At 35.2% G+C, this 26,593-nt stretch overlaps 1 protein-coding gene across 9 annotated transcripts in view; it reads left to right on the top strand.

Annotated features, from left to right (window-relative positions):
* The window catches only part of NFATC2 (nuclear factor of activated T cells 2), a 204,640-nt gene that overhangs the window by 65,974 nt on the left and 112,073 nt on the right, over positions 1 to 26,593 (top strand). For all 9 annotated transcript variants that reach the window (XM_074210256.1, XM_074210258.1, XM_074210259.1 and 6 more), the window contains exons 4-5: positions 19,556 to 19,758; positions 21,281 to 21,453. In XM_074210256.1, the coding sequence (XP_074066357.1) occupies positions 19,556 to 19,758; positions 21,281 to 21,453 (376 nt within the window). The remainder of the gene's footprint in view (positions 1 to 19,555; positions 19,759 to 21,280; positions 21,454 to 26,593) is intronic.

Here is a 26,593-nt window from a genome sequence, read left to right as displayed (position 1 = left end):
TGTATTCATCATATACATCATTTTTTTTTACAGGACAATAATGTTCCTTTACATTCATATATAAGAATTTGCTTAGTCATTTCCCAATTTTTGGTCAACTACTTTGTTTCTAATTTTTAGCCATCATAAAAATAGCTTTATTATCAAATGCTTATCAGAGAATTTGATAGAAATACCCTGCTTCCCACTTCAATTCTTATTCTAGGTGCAATAATTTGGTCTGTGCAGGAACTTTTTGATTTCAAATAATCAGTTATTGGTTTTATGCTTTATAATTGTCTTGTTTGGTTAGGAATATACTTACCCATAGCTGTGAGAGGAAAGCAATCTGTTTCTCTTCTAATATTTTAGTAGTATGATCTTTAAGGTGTAAGGTATTGATTTAAACCTAATTTCTTCCAGACTACTTTCCACTTTTCCCAGCAGTTTAAAAAAAATCAAATGAGTTTTTTCCCTAGGTATTATGTTTACTCTTTATCAAACATTGAGTTATTGAATTCTGTTGATTTTTTATTTTTTCTTGCCTAATCCATTGATCTCTCACTATATATATATATATATATATATATATATATATATATAAAACCATATAATTGTATATATTGAACTAAATTCAGATGATTTTTGATGACTGTTACTTTATAATATAGTTTGAGGCATGGAAATGTTATTCATTTTTCATTCCTGCTTCTTTTTATCATCTTCCTTTATAGACTACTTATGTAGTTTTTCTAAATGAAGTTTTTGTAGTTTATAAAGTTCTATAAAGTCACTGCTTAGTAATCTGATTGTTATAGTATTAATTGTATAAATTAATTTTGTTAGTGTGATCAATTATATTATATTGGTATAGTGTAGCCATGAATAATATATATATATATATATATATATATATATATATATATATACATACACACACACACACACACACACACACACACACACACACACACACACACACATATATATATATATATATATATATATGTATATATACTTCCAGCCATTTAAGTTCTTTAAGTTTTTATTTATTTAAGGCAGTGGGGCTAAGTGACTTGCCCAAGGTCACACAGTCAGGCAATCACCAAGTGACTGAGGTCACATTTGAACTCAGGTCCTCCTGACTCCAGGGTGGATGCTCCATCCACTGTACATAGCTGCCCCAATTTAAGTTGTCTTTTATTTCGTTAAGGAGCCCTTTATAATTGAATCTATACAAGACTTTTGTATACTTTGGTCGATCGATCCTCATTTAATGTATTTTGTAGTTCTTTGGAATGTTATTTCCCTTATTATTAATTGAAATGTTGTTGATTTTTGAGGATTTATTTTGTATCCTACAATTTTATTGAAGTGACTAATTACCTCAATCTTTATGTATTCCCTAGAATTTGCCAAGTAAACCAGCATCAACAAACAAGAATAGTTTTATCTCTTTTTTATTATCTTTATGCTTTTTATTTCTGTCTTTTGTCATTGCTATTGCTAGCATTTCCAGAACCAGATCAAATAAAGGTAGAAAGAATAGGAACCTTGCATAATGCTCATAATTATATTCTAGTGCATTTCTGTTTGCATAAGATTGTTTTTGGTTTATATGCTTTTTATGAAATTAAGAAATGGTCCCTCTATGTTGATTTTTTTTGGCAAAAAGGAATGTTTACTTTGTTAAAGGGCTTTTTCCTGCAACAATTGAGATGATCGTGTGGTTTTGAATGTTTTGGTTTTTATGTGATTAATTATATTGATTGTTTTTCTACTTTTGAATCATTCATGCATCCCTAGAGTAAATCCCCCTTCATCATATTGAATAATTTCTTTTATAAATTGCTTCAATCTATTTGACAAGATTTTATTTAAAAATTTTAAATCAATGTTCAAATTTATGCATGTTGTTTCATCATCATCATCATCATTATCTTCTCCATAGTTATTTTTTTCTATGTTTTGCTCTTTGGTCCACTTCTTATTTAGCATTTCATTGAGAAGTTTTCATTTGATTCTCTTTCATTTGTGGTCCATGAACCAATTATTATTTTTGTTGTGTTCTGGTCCATAAAAGATATATGAACATTTCTCCATATATTTATGTGTGTTTATATATGTGTATGTATATACAGTTCTATGTGTATTTTATATACACATATGTGTATGTATATATGCACACAGTATATATATCTGTGTGTATATTATAAATACAAACTTATACATATGCACACTGTATATGTAATATCTCAGTGCCCTGCTACATGATCAATTTTTATAAAAGTTCCATATGATCTTAAGAAACATGTATATACTTTTGTTGTCCCATTTAGAAGACACTGTAAGACTTTTTACTCTAGTTTCTCCAGAAATTTGTAGTTTCATAATTTCCCTTTTCTTTATCTTTCTGTTTGACGTATACAAAACTGAGGAAGAAATATTGAAGTCTATTGTCACTCCTGGGCTATTGTATGCCTTTTTGTAGCTCAGATAATGCTTCCTTTATGAATTCTGATTGTTAAGGTTTAGAGCATATCAGTTTATTGCTGGTATTGATTTGTTTTCCATGATTCCTTTTAGCAACATAGATTTTCCTTGTTTATTTGGTTTTACTTTTGGAAGTTTATTTCTGTTTTGTCAGATAGCTTGATTGCAACTCCTGTTTGTTTTGGATTCACTTGATGTATAGTTTATTTTTTTCCATCCCTTCATTTTATTTTGTGCATGCTTTTGTTTTTTTAAATGTATATCTTATAATTGACAGCTTGTAGGATTTTGTTTTCTTATCCAATTGGTCACACTTTTTCTTTTTATTGGAATGTTTAATTCATTCATATTTTTTTAGGTTTTTTTTTTTTTGTAAGGCAAACGGGGTTAAGTGGCTTGCTCAAGCCCACACAGCTGGGTAATTATTAAGTGTCTGAGACTGGATTTGAACCCAGGTACTCCTGACTCCAGGGCCGGTGCTTTATCCACTACGCCACCTAGCCACCCCTAATTCATTCATATTTAAACTTATGAGAGTTTAGTTTATATTTTCCTCCAACTGCCTCTAATATTAACTTTTTTTCAAGTTATGATTTTATCTTCTTCTATTGTAAAAACAATACTATATTTCTTTAGCTGGTTTACTTTAATCTTTTAAAAGATTTATTCCCACCTTCTCTTCACTAGTCAAACCCAATCTCTTTCTTTCATTTATTACCCCTTTCCTTTTGGAATTTTGCTTACTGATTCCTTTTCCCTATCTCCTGCTTTTATTTGCAAATATGAGCCTTCCTCCACTTTCCTTCCCAGTTAGTCAAATAGATTCTCCTTTCCTCTCTTTCCCTTTAGCTAGTCCTGTTCATTAGTTTTTAAAATTTCATTTTCTTTGTCACTTTCCAAAAATTATTTCTCTCACTCTCTTCATTATTCTACTTTTCTTTAATTCTATTCTACAACCTCATTCTTTGATTCATGATTCCAACAATTATCTGGTCTCTCTCTTTTCTCTGTATTTTTTCATGAAATCAAAGCTTCAAAAGTACCCATTTATAGGCTATCTCCACTGGGTCCTTTTAGGATTTGCCCCATAGTTTTCCCCCTTTCCCATGAACATCACTCCCAGAACAATTACAATTTTTGCAGGTGTCAGAGAGAACACTAATTCATGGTAGAATTCTTTCTCCAACACTTCCTGGATTAGGCAGTCCACCACTGATCCTGCTTGTTGCTTCTGATTACCTTTCCAAACTAACTCCCATATGTTGCAAAAACTCTTTTTTGGATTCAGACTTTCCTACTTTCCCAGTTTCCAGGAATAGATAAGTAGACTTTCAAGCACCAAATCTCCCAGGCCACATTAAGTATAAAGTCCCCATCTCCCTTTATATCTCTTCACACATAAGGGTATTCTTAAGTGGAACCTCCTCCAAACACCGAAGCAATATTTTCTTCTCCCCTCTTTTTTATTTCTCATCCCTTCCTCCTCTCACATTCCCCACAAGCTCTTCTCTTTTTGATTCTTCTCCTCATTGTTAGTCCTTGATTTATTTATTTTTTATTTTTTTAGGTTTTTTGCAAGGCAAGTAGGGTTAAGTGGCTTGCCCAAGGCCACACAGCTAGGTAATTATTAAATGTCTGGGGCCGGACCTGAACTCAGGTACTCCTGACTCTAGGGCCAGTGCTCTATCCACTGTGTCACCTAGCTGCCCTGTTAGTCCTTGATTTAACTCCAGAATTTGGCACATTCTTTTCTTTCTCTCTTCTTTTCTCCTCCCTCCTTTTTGCATCTTTGCATGTTGTAATGTAGTCCATTGATTCAGTTGTAGGCAGGGTGTCATCTGTACATAAGGTCCCATGCCCTCCTTTTCACTGTTACATCCTCTAGACTTCTGAATTCATCCCCGACTCCTTGTATACAGTTACTTGTCTATCTGTTGTCACTTTGCTGCTGTTGTTATACGTAGTTGCTGCATTTCTTCATTCCTCCTACATGTTTTCTGTTTGGGATGTTAGAAAAGCAATTAATCTCTTGTCTAATTAATTTCCTGTCTAAAAATGTTTCAAATGTTTCTTTATGATTGGACATCCATTTTTTTCCCTGTATGGTTAAACTCACATTTGCAGGATAGGTCACTCTAGGATGCATCCTAAGCTCTACTGCTCTTCAGAGCATATTATTTCATTCCTTCCTACATTTTCTGGTGGGTGCAGAGTAGTCTTGCATAATTCAAATTTGCTTTCCTTTGAATTTGAAGGTCTTTCTTCTAATCACTTGCAGAACTTCTTTCTGAATTGAATTGTTAAATTTAATCACTATGTGTCTTGGAATTTGCAGCTTTCAGTTTTTTTCTATAGGCAATCTGGGAATTCTTTCAATTCAAACTTTACTTTCTGAAGTTCTGAGGATTTCTCTTCTATCATTTCCTGCATTATGGTAGTAAGGTTTTTTTTTTTGTCTTGTCATGTTCTTCTGGTCAATTTATAATCCTTAGGTTGTTTTTTGTATGCTGTTTTTGAGATCTGTATGTTTTACTTACACAATGAGCATATTTTCTTTTAAAGTTTTTTTTTATATTTTTCTTCTATATGTTTGGATTTACCTCTCTATATTTATGGATTCCCAATCAATTGTTCTTTGTTCTTTGTTGAGACTTGCCATTGAAGATTCCTGGGTTTCTATTCTGCCCATTATTTTTGCTGCAATAAGAACTCTTAAAATTTCTTTTCTCTTTTGAATCACTCAGGAAGAGCATGTTGTGGTGCCATCTCTTCACATTCCATGGGGTCCTCTGTCTCATTAAATCTTGAATCACTTTCCTTTGTTCTGCAGTATTTATTCATAGATGCTTGAACTTGTGTACTATATCTGAAAGGTTTATTTTTAGTTTTTGTCTTAATGTTTTTCCTGATGATTTATCTGTTTATGTTAAAGATCTTTTAAGCTTTCTTTATCTTGAGTTCTTTGGTCATTTCAGTCTTCCCCCTGCCCTGTCCAATTTTCTCATAATCGCTTTCTGACTCTGTGTCCTCTGATGATAGTTTCCTTCAGGAATTGATCTCAGATCATCTCAAAGCCCTCCCCACATTGTGTAATTCACAGTTTATTAGTCTAGGTCTTTGATCCAAGTGACTTTTAAGGTCAGAACTGACCCCAGCTATGCTCTTTCCTTTAGACTTGGTGGAATGCTGCACAGTGTTTCATATCCATAAATGCACAGATGGCACAGATGGTATCTTGTCTTTTCTTGTACAGTCATTCTGCACCACTCTTTCTATTCCTTAACCCTCTGGTTAGGTTCAGCAATTCATGGAGCTGCTGTATTGGTGTTATGGGATTGTCTACCCTGGCACTAGCAGTTCAGAACTTGACAGTGTTGTTGCTACAGAATTGTCTACCCCAGTATGAGTAATTTAGAGCTTTGCAGCATTGCTGCCATGAGCTTGTGGTCCTTGGCATGTTTTTGCTCCTGAAGGGCTGCAACACTGCAAGCTGGTTTTTACCACCACCACTTTTGCATCCTGGAACCAGTTTCTCATTGATATTTGGAAGAGGGAGCAGGTTTGAGGTGTAGGTGGCTTAATCCTCTATTAGATCCTTGGATTTCCTAGTACAGCTTTGGTGCTGCTAGAATGGGAGGTGAGAGAAGAATGTTGAATAAACATCAGTTAATGTGTTTTGGTGTTTTTTTTAACCTTCCTTTGGATTCTGGGTGCCCAAGATCATGGAGACAGTTGAAGTTCCTTTTTTTTTTGCAAAATTTTTTGTTTTGGAGAAGTTTGAGAGGTGGTAGAGATTGTTCCTCACATAACCTGGAAGTTATCTCTATTCATATATGCCACTGAACAGTAACCTTTCTTGTCACTCTTGTCCAGTGGTCTGATAGAACAGAAATAGTACTATGCATGAACCCTCAAATTTGAGTTCTAGTCCCATTTTTGCCTTTAACATAATGTATGGAGTTGGACAAGACTTAACCTTTTGGGGCATCAGATTTTTTCCTCTAAACCTGAAAATATTGACATGCTATGAATATGCTTGAAATATGGTGGGGAGGAGATAGAATGGCAAAACTGACTTTTTCTATTTTGATTTCCCTGTCCTTTACATCTTTGTTAGTTTATAATTGTGTATTTTAAAACACTGTTTTCAAGAGTAAAGAACCAATAAAACTTTCCCATTATCAAGGAATAAATTGAAAATCTCAGGCAGGTTAAAGATAGGCTACTGGTTATATGAAATTAAGCGATATTTCATGAATTCCAGATTGACACTTATCCTTTATTTTATAGGATCATAGACTTAAAATTGGAAGGGATTTTAAAGATTATGTATTCCAACCTCTTCATTTATAGTTGAGGGAACTGAGACCCAGAAGGTTAAAGGTCATTTAATCAGCAAGTGGATGAACCAGAATCCAAATATATGCTCTTGGACTCGAAATCCAAATCTACTGTAAATATCAAGCTTCCTGGAGACATTGTGGAAAAATCTCTTGGACTTAGAATCAAGAACTTGGTTTCGTATTATACCTCTTATTCTTGCTGTGTGACCATGACCAATCATTACATCATTCTGGGTATCAATTTCTTTATCTGTTAAAAAATAGTAGGGGATAATATTTGAACATTCTGTTTTCCAGAATCTGTACTTTGTAAACCTTAAAGCACTTTAGAGATATGAGCTTTGGGTCTAATGTTTGTACAATTTCAGATATGAATAATGTCTTTTTTCAGTGTACTTAAGTCTGACTTTATTTAGACTGTGAAAAAGAAGAAAAGGAAAAAAGAAATTTATTATATATGTTATATAGTTACATAATTTATCACATATAAAATATATATAATATGTAAATGAAATAAGTTATACATGTTAGATTTTCAGTTTCATGTGCAATCCTTTTGTATTATGCTATGTTATGGAAATCCTTGTTTTGTCCCATAAATTAAAAACAAAATAAAAATGAGCATAGGGTGAAATTTATCATCTCACCAAATCTTACAAATGGAAGGGACCTTGAAGGTTTCTATTTCTATTCTATTCTACTATTTCTACCTGACCATAATCCTTTTTGCAATATTCCCCAAAAGTGTTCTTCTAGCCTCTACCTTAATACCTCCAATGATGAGTAAACCATAACCTCACCAATAGACCTTTTTTGGGGGGGGGGCAACTTGAACTATATGGAAGTTTTTTTTATTATTTCAAGCTGAAAGCTGCCCTTATATAAATTCCATTTATTATTGCTTGTTTTTACTCCAAAGACCCAGTAGAACAAGTACAATCCCCTTTTCACTTACCAGTCTCTTAGTTATGTTAATTATAATCTCCTGTCCTATGATTTCTTTTCATCTGCTAAACACCCCCAGTTTCTTCCAATGATCTTCACATGGCCTGGTTTTCTCACCACCCTTGTCACTTTGCTCTGGACCTGGTCTAATTTGTCAATGGCCTTCCTAAAATGGGACATCCTATATTCCAGATGTGATCAGAATAGAGCAGTGTAGAGCAAGACTGTCTCCCCTCTCCCCCTCCCCTCCCCCTCCCCCTCCCTCACCTGGTTATCTTCATTTTTCATTAATGTAAACTATAATACATTATGTTTTTGACTGCTATGATTTTAGGTCATTAAATCCACTAAAATTTGGTCACTGGTCACAAGGGCTTCCCTCATTAATAACAGTTAATATTTACACAGTGACTTAAGGTTTGGGAAATGTTTACTATATATTATCTTACATATTTCCACAACAATATTGTAAGGTGCAATTGTGATTTCAATCTTACTGCTGAGGAAATTGAACCCAAGACAGATTAAATGGTTTACCCAGGGTCATACAGTGTCTGAGGCAAGATTTGAACTCATATCTTATAATCTCCATCATTTGTACCATCTAGCCATATCTCCACTATCCCTTCTATTGGAGTACAGGACTTTTTGAACTACAAATTTGTTATTCTCATTATAAGTAATCGTGATTCTCCAATAAGTATGTCTTCTGGGAACAAATTCATTGATTAATTTTGGGCTTTACCTGTCTTTTTATTTGGGTTTTTGATTTTTCCTCTAATTCTATAAGTTAAATAAAAAATATGAAAACATATTTCAGCCCTTCACCACTCCCATCATCTCTCAGAATAATTAAAAAACAATTTCTAAAACATGATCCAGGTTTGGGTAAAAGTGAAGGTACCAGGACCACCTTTCTCTTTTTAACAAGGTCTGTTGTCAAAAGATAATCTTAGAAGAGGCTTAGTTATTTTGATTCAGTAGCTCTAAATTCATCTAAAATATAACTTTTTAATTCCTTGGCCCCAATAACTTGTTTGTTGAATGTGAATATCAATGTTTAATAGTAGATCAGAAGTCTGAGGGTTTGGCTAGTTATGAGGGCAGTTTGCCCTTAGGATGGGTGTAGAGGAAAGCTCATGTATTAGGTCCCTGTGTTAGGGGACCATGGTGATGAATTAATCTGTTCTCTTTACAAAGATACCCCCTGAGGAATGAAGGAAAGGAGATGGGGGGAGGGAGGGGGGGCTGAATTTGGTCCTGAATTCGATTACCCTAATGTTCTCTTCTCTGATCTCTCTGAGCTGTTTTCTATGGCTTCCTTAGGGTTTCAAATGTGGATATGGTAATTGAAAACAAATTTAGCATGTTTCAGGCCATAAAGTCTCCCTTCAGTTTGCTCACTAGCTATGCGGTAGATATGTCTGCTTTTAATTTCAAGTTATGTGAGAAATATAGGATGACTTGATTCTTAATTTAGATGAGAGAGAGAGAGAGAGAGAGAGAGAGAGAGAGAGAGAGAGAGAGAGAGAGAGAGAGAGAGAGAGAGAGAGACACGGAGGCATGGGGGGAAGAGAGTGGCTATTTAAGTTCTTAGCTTCTGTTCCCATTTTTTGATTCCAATGTGCCTTAAAAATTGTGCCATCAATGAGACTTATATGCCTTGATTTTGAGAAAATTATGCAAGAGTGAATAATTGTCCAACTGGTAGGATACTGAGGTGCTTCATCAAGCAAGCATTTGGGTACTTTTTATGGGCACCTTGGAAATGTGGTCACCTCTGCATGGAACAGAGCAGCTGAGTAAAAAGGGCACAGCCACCCTAGACGCAACCATTTAGAACAGGAAGTCTGAGAATACTTTATACAATTGAAACTGCAGGGGGAATTCAGGGAGGCAGAGTGTAATTATATAAATTGAAAGGGGGCCAATGTGTTGGGGGAATAGCTCTTTGTCATGGAGAAGGGACACTGTGATTCAGAATAATGGCAACTGCTCAAAACTGAAGAGTTTAGATCTCACCAGGAAATCATGCTCGTGACATCTTTGAACTATTCAGGAGAAATGCTTATTTTTTTGATACAAACACCAAACTTTGAACTACATCGCATGATACCATTGTTGATTGCCTAGTCATCTGTTGATGGCAACATGCCTTTGATGTTTGATGTTGAGGATATAGTGGGTGGTAATTGAGACTTCTCCATTTTTGTCTTTCCTGCTGGAGGATAGGTGGAGAGATTTTATGTGCATCTGAGTGCCTTTTATTTTCTTCTTTCGAAAGGGTCCTCAAGGCTCTCAGAGAGGTTTCCATCTTTAATATCTTTATTTGAAAAATAGATAACTTATTTTAAAAATGTGCCTTATTAGATAATTACTAAGTTCAGTTTCCATTTAAAATGATACTCTGCAGCATGAGACCTTGGGATACACAATGAACACAGCATTAAGAGCTGAGAGGAATCTTAGGGATCATCTTTCATTTTTATAGATGAGGAAACTGAGGTCCAGAAAAGTTAACCTAATTTGTCATCGATCATACAGATAGAATATTGAACAGAGCCAGGATAGAGCCTCAGGTTCTCTGTCTCTAAATTCAGTACTTTTTGTTTTGTGCTGTCAATTAATAAGCATTTATTAAGTAACTGTGCTATGTGTTGGGGACTACAAAAACTAAGAACAATCTTTTTTCTCAAGGTACTTAGCAATCTGCTGCTTTTTTGAAGCTTCTCAAAATATACATGGACTATCACACTAACCTAATAAGATGCTGTTATGATGATGCATCCTTATAATAGTTTTAATAGGGTGATGGCTATCCACATCCTGTTATCTGTGTGTGATTAATTAGTGAAGGAAACTTACCCTTCCAGAGTAAAAGTCACTGAAAAATTTAAGATCTTGACCTCAAGCAATGAGTAGAGGGGTGAACAAGTTTACTTGTTGCACCTTTAGAAATTAATATGAATCATGTTGAGATAAGTGGACTATAGGAAATGCTGGATACTTTAATACTAACTCAAAAACTTTTCTGTAGAGTTTTTGAGTTTACAAACTATCTTCCTTATAAATAGATCTGTAAGGCAGGTAGTACAAATATTAATATTCTCATTTTATAGTTGAGGAAACTGAGACTTGGAGATTTAAACTGACTTATTTAAGGTCACACAGCTTGCAGGTCTTTGAATTTTTTTGTCTTCTGATATAGTATTATTATTTTCATTACATGTCACTACCTCTATTAAAAATCAACCAGTAAAAATGCTATGTTATTCTTTATCTTGAGAAGAGTTAAATTCTCACTAGATTATTGTAAATGTGAGATTCTAATTTAGCATTTTCCCAATGAATACTTATTTAATTTGCCTCTGTGTCTTAGAACACAAATAGAAGAATTATAATAGTCCCTTTTTTTTCTTGGTTTTTCTTTTAAAATTAATTCTCCTCTTTTTTTTAAACTGCAGATTTTTGGAACTATACAGGTTTTCCAAAGAAACAACTACAAAAACCCTCCCTCCTCAGAGTCTAAATAGACATTCTAAGTTTGGTATGAAATATCTCTAGGCTTGTTGAGTTTGGATAGTGTTACAGTTGGAAATGGATCAACTTCTAGTAACCTGAACTGTGTGAAATAGTTTCTAGCATTTTTGTTCATGTGTATATGTGTGTGGAAGGGAGGGGCAAAATATCTCTTTGAATTTTAATCTTTCGAGATGTTTTCCTATATTTCAAATTTTCTCTAATGGATTCTAAAGAATATAGTTAACACACATATTTTAAAGTATTTGCTGTCTATTTAATTTGCATCATGCTGCATCCTTGGGAGGCAAGTACTTCAGGTAATATTATCCATAGATAAGGAAACTGAGGAGGAGATATGTTAATAGCCAGTTAATAGTCAGTTTTGAACCAAGATTTGGTTCTTCCTGACTTCTCAATACAGCAACTTGTCTGTTACATGCTTGCTTACCCAACCAGTCTGACTGTGTTTTGATAGATCCAAAGCATGGTGACTTTGTTTCAGAGAAGTGAGAGGCAGAGTGTAGTGGAAAGAATGATGAATTTGGGGAATCAAGGAGAAATCGGTTCCATTCTTAATTCTAACACTTAGAATATGTGTGATCTTGGGAAAGGTTCTTGAAGCTTCAGTTTCACCATTTGTAAAATGAGGAAAATGAGACTAGTACTACTTTTTTTTTTACAAGTTTGTTGCAGAGAGTGTTTTTGTAATTTGTAAAGTGCCAAAAAATATGAGCTATTTTCACTAGGTTTAAAATTAGGACCTGGGGTTGACAGGGCAGAAGTATCCCAGATCATAACCTGCAGAGGAAAAAAAATGGACACAATTAATTTTATTACATTATGCTTTAAAACATATGTTTTTTTAAAAAAACCAAAAGATTCATGATTTTACATAAAATTTTTTTCCCTTGTCCATGGAAAGTATCATATTTTTCAAGTTTTAATAAGGAAAAGTTTTAAAGCATAATAACACTGAAAAATAGGAAAATTTCCTATAATTAACACTGAAGTTCCCAAACTGTCCTGTTTCTCTGTGCTTTCTCCTGAACATCTCCATGCTCTCTTTTGTTTGGTATGATGGCTTATAAATATCTGAATTTTTAAGGCTAGAAAATTCTTCATTCATAGAACATAAGAAATTTTTTTTGTAAGTCTAATCACATGTTATACTGAAGTCTCAAATAGAACATCCATAACACAAAAGAGCACAATATTCAAACTTTATATGGGACACACATTAGAACAAAGTTTGTCTCTGTTTTCCTGATCACATTCCCCCACCCTCACCTCCAACCAAAAATAATTCTTATAGCTTTGGAATAAGATGACCTAAGCCCATATTCTGGTTCTGATGCTTATTTACTATGTTCCTGAGCAAACCAATTAACCTCTTTGGTCCTGTGTTTCTCTATATGTGAAATGAGAGAGTTGGATAATATTTAAAGGCTTTCCAGTTATCACTCTGATGATCCTTTGGGATAAACTTACAGGATCACTCTTTACACTGATTTATATGAAATGTCTCAGTTCATCCAATGGAATTGAGAACACAATTTTACAAATTTGTATAGCTGAGTTGATTAGAAAAGTCTTCTCTGAAATAGAAAGCACATTGTTTTGTAGGTTTTTACTGTTTTGTAGGTAAAATCTTTCAGATATAAACCAGATGGTGCTAACTACTGACTAGGTTGCATTGGGTGGTGATATTTTATTATTTTTATGGAAAATCAGGAAATTTCATTGGTTGAATATAGAAATGGGCTGTTTCCCTTTCAATCCATGTTTTCTCATGATATGAGATCTGCCTACATAAAAACATATGGATTTCAACGCAGTAGAAAATAAAAACTTCCTCAAACTTAGAAATGTTAAGAACAAGATGGGTAATTTAGAAGGTAATAAGTTTCCCTATTATTGAATGTCTTCAAGTAGAAGAGAGGTGGCCATTTTAGGGAGATGTTAACAGTTGGATTAAATGATCTTTAGGATCCATTCCAAATGTTGTGATTTTACATATCATTGAAAACCTTCAATTGGACTTCATTGTCTTTAAGTCAGAAAGATGAATAGAACTTGAGATTTGGTCAAATGATCAAAGGATTTTTCTGTTGTGTTTTTTAAAATAAAATTTTATTGATCTTTTATTTTTATATCACTTACATGTCCCAATCTGTCCCCTCCATTATCCTTCCTTCCAGAGAGTCATTTATCCATAACAAAGGACAAAGAATAAAACATAGAGAAAATGATCAATAAAACTAACCAATATATAGAACTCTTAATTTTCTATGTATTGCTTCATACACATATTCACTCATGTCTGCAAAGAAGGACAGGGAGTGACTCTATCATATCTAGTCTTTGGAGGTCAAGTTTGGCCATCATAATTTTTCATTGTATGAAATTATGATTTATAGTATAATTATAAAAATTTCCAAAATTTATTTTGTTGCTGGTGTAGTTATTTCTGTTCTCATTAATATAGTAATTATGTATACTATTTTTCTGTTTCTACTTACTTTGCTCTGTATTAATTCTTATAAGTCTTCCCATGTTTCTCAGAATTCATCATATATGTCATTTCTTCCATTTTATTCATGTACTGCAACTTGATTGGCTATTCTTCAACTTGATATGCATCTTCTTTTGTTTCTATTCAGATGAGTTTTAGGTGAAATTGTGGTGCAAATGGGTTTCAGAAACTTAGGTTTTGTTTTTTTTAAATCACTGGGTTCCTTTTCAGAAACTGGTAAGATAGACTACCTTTTTTTTAAACTCACACTTTTTAGAGTTCTTTGCTTGTGTTTCTTTCATGTTTTTCTCATGTAGAACCTTCACTTAAGTCTTTCTTCCTTCACTAAAATTTGGAGATGACACTAAAGTCTTATGACAGATATCTCTCTGGAGGTCTTTCTAACCCATAATAAAGAACAGGGAAACATGGGTCATTCAATACAGCTGACATTTTCTGAGTGCCTCTTTTTTTTTTTATGTTGTTGTTACTGTTGCAGTGCACTCTCCTAGACATGGGAAAATACAAAGAACAGACTGACATAGGCCCAACTCTTAAGGAGCTAATGGGAAGGACAAGTATATATGTAGCTATGGTATGAGGAAAAAAAAGTGATCTGTACAAACAAGGGATTCAGGCTACTTGCTAGGTTCCAGGATAAATCTTGAAGATTTAATATATCAACCTTTGGGTTTCAGAGATCCAGTCAAATTTCCAACCTTATTTAGATCCTTAAGTTCTAAAGAATCCCTTGGTCTCTTTTAAAATGGATGAGATCACTGATCATTGCTTTGAACAAATGTTTCTACCTTGTAGTGAGGACAGTTTAAGGGGGAGAGCAAGGAAATCATTTCATTAGACTAAATAGTAAGGATTTATTATTCAGTCTCTTCCTCAATTGTCATTGTATCCAGAGTACCTTAAATGAATATGGAGTTTTTATCTGAATACTTCTGTTGTGAAACTCCCTAAATTACTTTTTAGTGGGATCTAGTGAGATAAAAATTACTTTTTTGGTGGGATTCTGGAACTGACTTGGCAGATGCTTTTAAGTAACTTTCTCTGTCAGTAATTAGCTGTAGACATAGAATTCTAAGCAAGTAGGTAATGCCAGATGATAGAATTAAGCCTTAAAGTTTAGATTTGTATAGGCAATGTAGTGTTGTGGGAAAATCCCTAGTTTGAGAGTTAGGGTTTGAGTTTTCTTTCCATCTTTGTCAATGACTGGTTGTATGACATTGGTCAAATCATTTCATTTTTTGCAAGTCACAGTTTTCTCCTCTAATAGGTTGGCTACATTGAGAGGTTCTTTCAGACCTCTTCTAGCTATAACAATTTAAGCTTATTGAATACTTGTAATGTCATAAAATGAGTATTTCTGCTTTACTAAAACAATATTGCCTCACAATTATTCTGTCCATCTTCCTCACTCAGTGGTACTGAGTTGACTTTTAATTTTCTTTATCTTTGGGTAACAAGTCATTCTTTGGGCAAAAATCTCTCACCAAGGCTAGGTGACCTTACTTACCTGGGTGCTGCTTAGAATACTAGAAGAGACTGTTACTGTGTGGTAAACTGTACAAATTAAGCTTTTTGAGGATAGTTACCTTTTCATTTTTATCCTTGAATTTTGGCACCCCCTACTAGGGCTTAAGAAGTCCAGAGCACCATATTAGGTACTGGGAAAGATAATTTCTCTGAGCCTAGTTTTATCATTTGCAAAATGGGGGGGTACTATAATTGATGATTGCTAAAGTCTCTTCCTGTTTTAAATTTATGATTCCATAATGTATAATAGAATACAATCCTTTTAAGAGCAAGTTTAATTTCTCTCTCTCTCTCTCTCTCTCTCTCTCTCTCTCTCTCTCTCTCTCTCTCCCTCAGTCCTCTTTCCTCCCTCCCTTTCTTTCTTTCTTTTTTCTTTTTAGATCCCTAGTATTTAGCACAGTCCCTGGCAAATAGGAGTCAGTCAATAATTGCCTTTTGAATAGTAGTACCTAAAACATGATTTTTTTGAATTGAATAAACTGAAATTTTAGAAGCCATTCATTTCACTCTCACAAAGAAACAATTCTATGTCACAGAGATCACTCTCATTCTTACAATTTTCCATTCACTGTTTTCTTTGAGGAATAAGTCTGTTTCTTCAAAATCCTTTATTATCTCAGGCAGAACTATAACACACTAAACCTTGCTGACTACCCTTTACTCCCAACACACACACACACACACACACACACACACACACACACCCTTAAAAACTATATGACCATCTCTGTCCAATGGGCATGACCAGAGCTCATCAAGTCCTAACCCATCCCCACTATGCCCTAACTTAAGGAAGTAAGCACATAATACTATTGAACATTAGAGGACTAAGTTTCTGATATTGAGAGAAAGAGGAAGCGGCATCATGCCTTTGGAATTTATCTTTCTGCAGACATTGTTCCCTTGCTGTCAGCATCATCTAAAAATTCTAGGAGACCAGCTGAGAAAGAAATTTGCTTCTATTGGACCCCCAACTTAAACAGTTTATATATTTCAGTCTATATGCTACAGATAGACTACAAGTAGGTCTGGGTTAGATTTTGGTCTTCATTTTTTTTCAATGAAGGATCTAGATTTATTTATTTATTTTATATTATTACAATAATCTTATTATAAGAGTAAACATAAACCCCTTCCCCCGCAAGAAGATGAGAAACCTCGAAAATAGTGAGAGAGAGAAAAAAATGTACTTCAGTCTGTGTTCAGATTCCAATGGCTCTGTCTCTGGGGTGAGTTCCTCTCTTTATCATAAGTCCACCAGAGAAGTTGCTTCAATATTTTTTCCACAGTTGCTATTACTAGCTGTATTTCCCTCCACTCTATTCCTCCCCACTCTCATTTATTCGATTCTCTCTCTCCTTTCATCCTGGCCCTGTCCAAAAGTGTGTTGTATCCGAGTACCCTCTCCCACAATCTTCCCTCTCTTCTATCACCTATTCCTCCCCTTCCCTCCCCCCATTTCTCCTTAACCCAAACCTTTCTTCCCATTTTTCTCTAAGGTAAGATAGATTTCTATACCCTATTAAGTGTGTATATTATTTCCTCTCTGAGACATTTCTGATGAGAATGAAGGCTCATTCATTCCCCCTTATCTTCCTCCATTCCACTCCATTGAAAAAGCTTTTTCTTGACTCTTATGTGAAATTTCTTATCTTCTTCATTTTCTTTCCCTTCCTCCTAGTACTTTCCTTTATTACCCATTGACTCCATTTTTTTTACTATATTATACCATTATATTCCTCTCCTTCCTGTACCCTGTCTATATATGCTCCTTCTAACAGCTCTTATAAATGAGAAAATTCATGAGTTATCAATATATTCTTCCCATGCAGGAATGCAAACAGTTCAATATCATTAAGTTCCTCATAGTTAGTCCCTCTCTTCCACTCCCTCTATGGTTCACCAGAGTCCTGTACTTAGAGATCAAACTTTCTGTTCAGCTCTGGTTGTTTCATTGAAAATTTCAATAGGAAAGTTTGAAAGTCCCCTGTTTCATTGAAAGTTCATCTTTTCCCCTGAAAGAGGATGTTCAGTTTTGCTGGGTAGTTGATTCTCAATTGTAAACCAAGATCTTTTGTATTCTGGAACATCATATTCCAATCCCTATGAGCCCTTAATGTAGATGCTGACAGATCCTGTGTAATCCTGACTATGGAGCCTTAGTTGTTGAATTGTTTGTTTCTGGCAACTTTTAGAATTTTATCTTTGATTTGGGAGTTTTGGAATTTGGCTATAATATTCCTGCAAGTTTTTCTTTTGGGATCTCTTTCAGGAAGTGACCAGTGAATTCTCTCGATTTCTATTTTATCCTCTGCTTCTAGGATCTGAGGGCAATTTTGTTGTATTATTTCTTGAGAAATGAAGTCTAGGATCTTTTCCTGGTGGTGACCTTCAGGTAGCCCAATAATTTTAAATGATCTCTTCTGGATCTTTTTTGAGATCAGTTATTTTTCCAATGAGGTATTTCACATTTTCTTCTAATTTTTCGCTTTTTTGGAAGAGCTTTATTTCTTCCTGATTTTTTTGCAAAGTCATCAGCTTCCTCTAGTTCCATTCTGTGTTTGAAGGAGCTATTTTCTTCAGAGAGCTTTTTAATCTCCTTTTCCAGCTGGCCAATTCTGCTTTGTAAGATATTCTTTTCCTCATTTGCCTTTTGTTTTGCTTTTTTTCCATTTGGCCTAAACTGGTTTTTAACACATTATTTTCAGTATTTTTTTGTATTTCTTTCACCAGCTAATTTGGTTTTCATGATTTTTTTCCTGCATCACTCTCATTTCTCCTCCCAATTTTTCCTCCACCTCCCTTAATTGATTTTCCAAAGTCTTTTTTGAGTTCATCCATAGTCTGAGCCCATTTTCTATTTCTCTTGGAGGTTTTGGATATGGAAGTTTGATTTTGTCATCTTCTGAGTATGTATTTTGATCTTCCATGGGACTAAAGTAATTTTCTATGGTCATATTCTTTTTCTGTTGTTTACTCATTTCCTCAGCTCAAGACTAATTTACAGCACTTCCAAGGCTTTGGGGTTTTTTGGGAGGACATCCCACTAGGACCTTTATTCCTCCAAGGTCTTATACTCTCTTGCCTGTACTTTGATATGTAGATAACCACAGCACTCCCCTCTGCCCTGGAGCTGTAAGGAGGAGCCCTGCTCAGCTATCTTAGTATGGCAGCCCCTGAGTGTGGGCAAACAGCAGAGTCCTGCCCCCACAGAGAACAGAGAAATTTCTGTAGTCTCCCCTGACCCCCTTACCATCTGTGGGCTGTGCTCTGGAGGTGTAGGCTGGTTTCTTCTGATTCTTGCTGCAGGGTCTGCAGCTGGTGCTCCTCATTCCACACTCATTCTGGTGTGGCAGAATTCTCTCATCACCCCTTCAAACTGTTCCTTGTCTGTGGTGCAACCAGGGTTTTTTCCAGCTCCTGGTCCTGGTGAAACATACCTTTCCTGTGGAACTTCTAAGTTATCTTGGACTGGGAAAATGTATAACTCAGTCTTTTTGTGGGTTCTGTCCCTCTAAATTTTGACTAGAGCCATAATTTGATGGCTTTTGAAGTTTTTTGGGGAAGGAGTTCTTGGGAAATGCTGCCTTCATGCTGCCATCTTGGCTCCACCCCCAGTCCTGGTCTTCATTCTTCACTATCAGGTTGTGTATTAGGCATTTATTGATATGTGGTGGGTATCCCAGAAGTGGTAGATTTTGAAAACCAGTTATCACTTGACTTTAATTTATTTTTTAGATGGACCCCCAAAGATATTATCACATACTTTTGCAGTGTATGTTTATGTAACAGAATATGTAAACATTCATGTTTGTTTATATTCAGAGGATTGGACTGAATATATGCTTGCAAATACTATTTACATGTGTATATATTTTAAATAAGTTTTTGTTTTTTTATAGGAAATTGAGTCTATAAAATTCCATTTATTGTTATAGGATTAAAGAATTTCAGAACTGAACAACACCTAAGAGATATTTAGTCCATTTCCCCTTCATTTTATGGAAAAATGATCTGCTCAGGATCATGGACCTGGTATTTTCTTACAGCCAGGAATAGAACCTAAGGCTTCTGTCTTAGAATACATACTTCTTTACATCCCTTCTCTCCACCTCTTTACTCCTATTGTTAGCTCTACAATTTGCCTTTTAGGGAGAGTTACTTATGTACTGAATTTTATGGTGAAATAATGTTTGTTTTGATTTTTCAATAGCTTCATGGTTACATGGAGAACAAACCTCTGGGCCTTCAGATCTTCATTGGGACAGCAGATGAAAGGATACTTAAGCCACATGCCTTCTATCAAGTACACCGGATCACAGGGAAAACAGTCACCACAACCAGCTATGAGAAAATTGTGGGCAATACTAAAGTACTGGAAATCCCATTGGAACCCAAAAACAACATGAAAGCAACGTAAGGTCTCAGGAACAATGAATGGCACTAATGATGTGAGAGAGTTTTGATCCTTTTTCGACTAGACTGTAAGTTCCTTGAAGGCAGGAACTGCATCTGGTTTCAGGAATTTGAAGGGTTGCCCTGTGGAATAGGGATTAGAGGGCAGCTAGATGGCACAGTAAGTAGAGTACTGGTCTTGGAATCAGAAGGACAGGAGTTCAGCCTCTGACACTTAGTAACTGTGTGACCTTGGGCAAGTCACTTAACCCTGATTACCTGGCATCCAGGGCCATCTCCAGTCATTCTGATTGGTATCTGGCCATTGGACCCAGATGGCTCTAGAGAGAAAGTGAGACTGGTGACTTAGCACAGCACCTCCACACTCAAATCCAATTCATGTGCTTGTCATGGCGTCACCTCCCCTGATATCATGGACTTCTTCAAAAATGAAAGACAAATTTTTTTTAGGATTGGAAAGGTCAATGATTAGATTAAGGACCCTAGAAGCAGACAACCTGTGTATAATTCCCATCTCAGACACTTTAATGACTTTATGACTTGGGATATATTAATGAGCTTTACTTTCCTCAAATCTGTAAAATTAGGGGAATGGGACTAGATATACCCTCTGAATTCCCTTTCATTTTGAGATCTATGATCTTCAATTCTTCTTGGCCCTAAAGGACAGGATTAAAAGCAATGAATAAAAAGGCAGATTTGGAGCTTAGGATATAATGAAAAACAAATTTATAAAAATCAGAGTGGTTTTTTTTTTTAGATTTTTGCAAGGCAAATGGGGTTAAGTGGCTTGCCCAAGGCCACACAACTAGGTCATTATTGTTTGAGACTGGATTTGAACCCAGGTACTCCTGACTCCAGGGCCGGTGCTTTATCCACTGCGCCACCTAGCTGCCCCTTAAATCAGAGTTTTTCTAAAATAAATTGTGTCATCAACTACCTTAGGAAATGAGCTGCCTGTTCCTACTGATCTTCAAAAGGAAGCAGTGAATCCACTTTTTAGGATGTGCTATAGAGAAGTCCTTCTAAATTTCAGGATGGAATAAGCAAACTGAAGATCCTTCTAATTCTCAAATTCAGTTAGTCTGGGATCTCTGTATCTTGCCAGAAACTTGTACAGCACTCTATAGAGTAGGTGTTTATAATATGGGCAGTTGCATTAAGACAAAGCAGATTGGTTAAAAGTTCCAAGATGGTAAGTGAAGAATTTACTTTTGTATCAATTTTTTTTTCCATGTCCTATCAGGAAATTTTAGACTTCAAGGTGTGGGTGATAAAATTGAGAAGAAAAGTTTCCTAGAGGAGTACATTCCTTATTATTATTTTTTAAAAATTGCTTTGTGATTTTTATACAAGTGTAAATTTAGGGCTGAAACTGGGAATTTCTCTCTTTGGTGTGCTTGTAGAACCATTTAGATGAAACCAAAATAATTGTTTCAGTCACAACTGAACTTTAGCACTTGGTAAACAAGGCAACAGTTACATATGGTGTTGTGTAAGCCCCATGGTTTGTCTTTGTCAGCATCGACTGTGCTGGGATCCTGAAACTTCGGAATGCAGATATTGAGTTGCGGAAAGGAGAAACAGACATTGGAAGAAAGAACACCCGGGTTCGCCTTGTTTTCCGTGTACACATCCCAGAATCCAATGGGAGGATTGTCTCTCTGCAAGCTGCATCCAATCCCATTGAATGTTGTAAGTAGGATTCAATGGTTTTGTTTTTTACTTCTATTCCTAGAAACTTTGATATGCATTACACACCCTTCTGGTCGTTCTGATGGATCATAGATACAATTCTGAATATTTAGGCAGTAGTTGGCAGTACCATAGGATGAAGTGGAATGAATTTGCATTATGCTTAGTAATTAGAGATTTTGGTTTGAATACTGTTTCTGCTCTTTGATCTCAGTTTCTTCACCTGTAAAATTCAGGACAAGGGTAAAATGATCCTATAACCCACTATTTCCTTTGAGCCTCCCAATAAACCATTGAGATCCAGAGAATGAATGTTAGAAACTTCATTTGAGGGTTGAGTGAGAGGTACAGTACACCATAAGAGGAAAGAGTTAGATATTTTAGACTTGGGTCTAAATTATGACTCCATTTTCTATTAGCTCTGTGACCATCTCAGCCTCTCTGAGACCTCAGTTTTCTCATCTGCAAAACAGCCAAGAGAATTCTTATAGACACCCCATCATACCCTACTGCTTATCAGAGAGAATGAACAGTTTCCCCTGACAACAAGGATAGCAGTTGCATCCTTAGAGTTTCTTTGGGTTTATTTTTTTGTTTATTAATGAGCTATTTTTTTTAACCTTAGAGAAAATGAACAGGTCCCTAGTTACATTTAAAAAAATTCTCACAGAATATGGCATTTTGTTTTATTTGCAAATCATGATGTATTTATCAATGCACTTAATTTTTCACTTAAAGACATAATTCTGTTTTTGGATATTGCAGTAATGAACTGAATGAACTCTGTCCTTTCTTTACATTCTCTAGTTCTCTTGAGAATCTTTTAAGGACCCCAGTTGACTGAATTCAGATTTATGTTTTATCCCATTTAAGAGATTAAGTCTGAGTCCACCTACACAGACATATAATACAAAACAAAACAAATAAAAGTCTATTAAAATTTTAAATACCCATTATTTTGAGAATAGTACAAGTGGAATTAATGAAATGTAATTTTCAGAATTATCAATGGTTTGTCTTTAGTGTGTAGTGAAAAGAATACTGGAGTGAAACTCAGGAAAAGAAGTTTTAGTTCCAATTTCCTCTTTGTACTAGCTATGTAAACTTAGGCAAGTGATTTCCCTTTTCTGGGCCTTAGATTTCCCATTTGTAAAATGAGATATTTGAAAGGAATGCTAAATTCCTTCAGTTGTGACATTCTAAGAGGCAATGGTTTGTGTATGTAGACCTAGTCTCCACATAATCTTTATCAATAGAACAAGGGGAATGAGCTTAATTAATGGGAAAAGAGAGAGAGGCCATCAGAAAAGTAAAACAAAATAAAGACTAATGAAGGATTAGTGTTAGATATTATCATGAATCACTGTGCTGTGTGAGGTCAGAGGACCACTTTCAAAAGAAAGAAGAAAGTTGGAGTAGAATTTGTATTGTCTCTGTGTGTGTGTGTGTGTGTGTGTGTGTGTGTGTGTGTGTGTGTGTGTGTGTGCTGGAGGAAGGGTGGAGAAGGCCACGGGAATGGAGGAAAGGACTAGGTGATTTCATATTCTTTTCTAGACTTGCACTTTTTTTGCAGTAAGTTAAAATGGTAATTATATTGAATTTAATGCGTTCTCTGGGAGAATTTTTTTCTGATATTTTGCTCTTTTGGGATTCATTAAAGTGGGGTAGCTAGAGAGTTCTAGAGAAAAACTGAAGAGTAGATAAGGTGTAAAAGCAAGTACTAATAGTTATAGTAATTCCAGAATTTATACCTCCAGACACTCCATCTGGCTCACCTCACACTTGTCTCCCTACCTGCAAGGTGGCTGGGTACTTTTAACCACCACATTAATTTTCACAGTGGTCATACCCTTGCTCTTCAGTTTGAAAGGGAAAATAATTTTGAGATATTTAAGCTAATTTGAGGATTTTCATCATTTTTCAAATTTTCACCTTATGGCAATTTTTCACCCTGATGACACTGTGTTTTAGTGGGAGGGAGAGTCATCTGGAGAATTAGCTGCTTACTTGTTTGCCCACCTGGGTTGACCAGTGAGTCATTCACTGGGTGAGCAAAAAGGAATGCCAATTTAACTCATCCCCATTTATTTCTTCTGGGGGAGATGAATAGATTAAGAAAAACAGTTAAATGTAACGAGCACTTATTTGCAAGGATAATAAATTAATTTCTTTTGATGCTGAAATTTTATCCCCATCTAAGCTTTCAAGTGTAAATTTATAGCCACAATAATTAGTCAAACTTTTTAACTATATTTAGAATGTTTCAGAGTGGGTGTGTGTTTTACACAAAGTGTGCCCATTCTGACTTCTCACACTTGGTCAGATTAGCCTTCCTTCTCACCACACCTCACTTGGACAGTGGTGACTGTAGCAGCAGCAATATATCAATCTTAGATGCTCAAGAGTATGGGGGAAAATACCCATTCCTGCCAGGGTTCCTGGAAATGCCATTCTTTCTAATTATGACTCACAACAGGTCTAACCACATTTGGGGAGGGGTAGCACAGGAGGTGTGATTCTCATCTTGTAAAACTGTCTTTATTTCTTTTTAGAGGATAGTCAGGCATGCATGGAGCTAAACCCTGAATGTTGGAATAAATCATGTAATTTCATATTGTGATAGTTTTTTTTTTTTGGCCACTTGGGACTACTGATTTGCTATACAGCCTTTCCTGAAAGTGTAATCTTATCAATTAGAAGATCAGAATTTCCTCAAATCTCTCCTATCATTCATTCATTACCTCATCTTCTTACTTCCCCTGCATCCCTCTCTTTCTGACTTAAGATATTGACTGTTACATAAGAATGACTGCAGCTAAAGGCTCATGGAATGCATTGGTTGATTCAAGTTAGAAAGCTAGATTTTTTGGAGAGAAACATAGAATCATATAATCCAGAAACAGAAGGATTCTCAGAAGCTTTATCATCAAACCTATAATTAAACCAGATCCTTGTCAGCACACCCAGGGTGTCACCTAGTTTTTTGTTTGAAGATTTACAATGAAGGGAAAAGTCTCTGCCCTGCACTCACCCATCTCTCGACTCCCATCAGGTGGTCCATTTCACATTTGAATAGTTTTTACTATTTGCAAGTTTCCCAAGTCAATATTGACCTCTTTTAAACATCCAACCAGTATCCCTAGACCTGCACTATCATCCAAGAAGAACAAATGTAATCACAATTTTCTAGTATGTTAAGGTGGTTCTCAAGTCTTCTTGGTTCTGTGTTCTGCTGGCTAAACTTCCTCAGTTTTCAAAGACCCTCATTATCCTAGTGCCTTCTTCTAGATACTTTCTGGCTCAAGTCCTTCCTAAATTTTGGCACCCGGAACTTTACATAATACTCCAGATGTGGTTGGTTTGGGGCAAAATACAATGATATAATTATTACCTTGGACTTTACCTTGTTCCTCTCTTCACATAATTAAGATTTTACACTGGCTTTCTTGGCTGCCATTTCACACTATTGATTCAGCTTTTGGTTTTTTTTTTTCAGCTGCTTCTATCAAAAGACAGAAATAACCTACGCTTTAATTTTTGTCACTTAATATACTTTTGGTAGGCTTCTGGTTATTTATTATCATCATTGCTTCATTTTTTTGTAATCAACATAAATGAGATTCTGAGCATTTTTTAGAGAAACTATAATAATCTGAAGGTGTCCAATGTCATTTTTCTTGTCTATAAGATGAGGAGGTTCAAGACTTAAAAGATTTGTAAAGTACCTTACAACTCAAATATTCTATATTTATAAAGAAGAAAAAAGCTCATATTTATAAACTTTTGCAATTTACAAAGTGGCTACCTTACAACAACCCTATGAAGAAAATATTATTGTTGGCCATTTTAAAGATGATGAAACTGAGGTTCAAGGAGGGAAGTGACTTGTCTGGTTTAAGTAAGCTAGTAAGAAGTAGAACTGTGGACTCAATTCTATATCATTTGATGTTAGATACTTGTTCTCCTGTACCATCCTCCCTTTTTAGATCAGGGATTGAAGGGGCAGAATGTCTCATGGAACTTTCACTGTATTCAATCTCCTTTTTCTGCTACAGGGAAATCCCACTAGGATGAAAGATATAGAATGGTGGTGCATTTGATAAGAAGTAGTTGAAGAATTTCATATATGATGACTATTGGCTAAGAAACAAAAACCATAGATATCATTATATTGTAAATAAGAAATCAGCTTCTGAATTATCAGTGGTCCGAGGTCAAACTCTGAGTGCCACATCAGTAAAAGATCTCAGGTGAAACACTGAACTTGGAGCTTTTTCTGTGACTATGTAAAACCCCACATTCCAAAGAAGCTTTCTAGAAAGGACTAAAAATATGTTGCTATTCTGTAAACATCTGTTACTAATTTACCTACTCTTATTTTCTTTTGGTGGATTGGAGGTGGAGTGGAGATGAGGTGGGGCAGTCATGGGATTGGAAAGAATAGAAAAAAAACTTTCCTAAATCCCACATTCAATTTCTTTAGGTAGAGATGAAGAAAGCAGAAATGATAATTCTCTTTTAATAGTGATAGACACCTCAACTTCAGAAAAAATGTGTATAATTAGTGAGACATTTAGAAATCAATAATTATCAGGGAATGGAAGAGGAATTATAGAACCAAATGAGTAAGAATCCCAGAGGATTAGAGCTGGAAGGAAACTTTAAGTTTATCTTATAAAGACCCATTTATCTTAAAATAGGTGAATTGAATACCAAAGAAGCAAAATGACTTGCCCAGGATCATATGAATAGCAAAGTAGAATTTGATTTCAGGATTTTTTATTTCAATTTTTGTGTTTTCACCATGATTATACTTCTTATAGGAAAACCCTTTTGGTCTTTTATTTGTTTTATAACTTATGTGAAAGTTGTGTTGTTTATCTTTCATGACTGACAAGGCATTTTGCTTTAAACCAGCTGAAACAGATTCTTTGTAACCTATTAAAAGATCATCCCTCCCTCCCCTACATGTCTCTTTCTCTTTCTTTCTTTCTTTCTTTCTTTCTTTCTTTCTTTCTTTCTTTCTTTCTTTCTTTCTTTCTTTCTTTCTTTCTTTCTTTCTTTCTTTCTTCCTTCCTTCCTTCCTTCCTTCCTTCCTTCCTTCCTTCCTTCCTTCCTTCCTTCCTTCCTTCCTCCCTCC

Source organism: Macrotis lagotis, chromosome 1 (genome assembly GCF_037893015.1).
Source record: "Macrotis lagotis isolate mMagLag1 chromosome 1, bilby.v1.9.chrom.fasta, whole genome shotgun sequence".
In the NCBI taxonomy this organism is placed as follows: Eukaryota; Metazoa; Chordata; class Mammalia; order Peramelemorphia; family Peramelidae; genus Macrotis; species Macrotis lagotis.
This window is presented reverse-complemented; position numbering and strand designations above follow the sequence as displayed.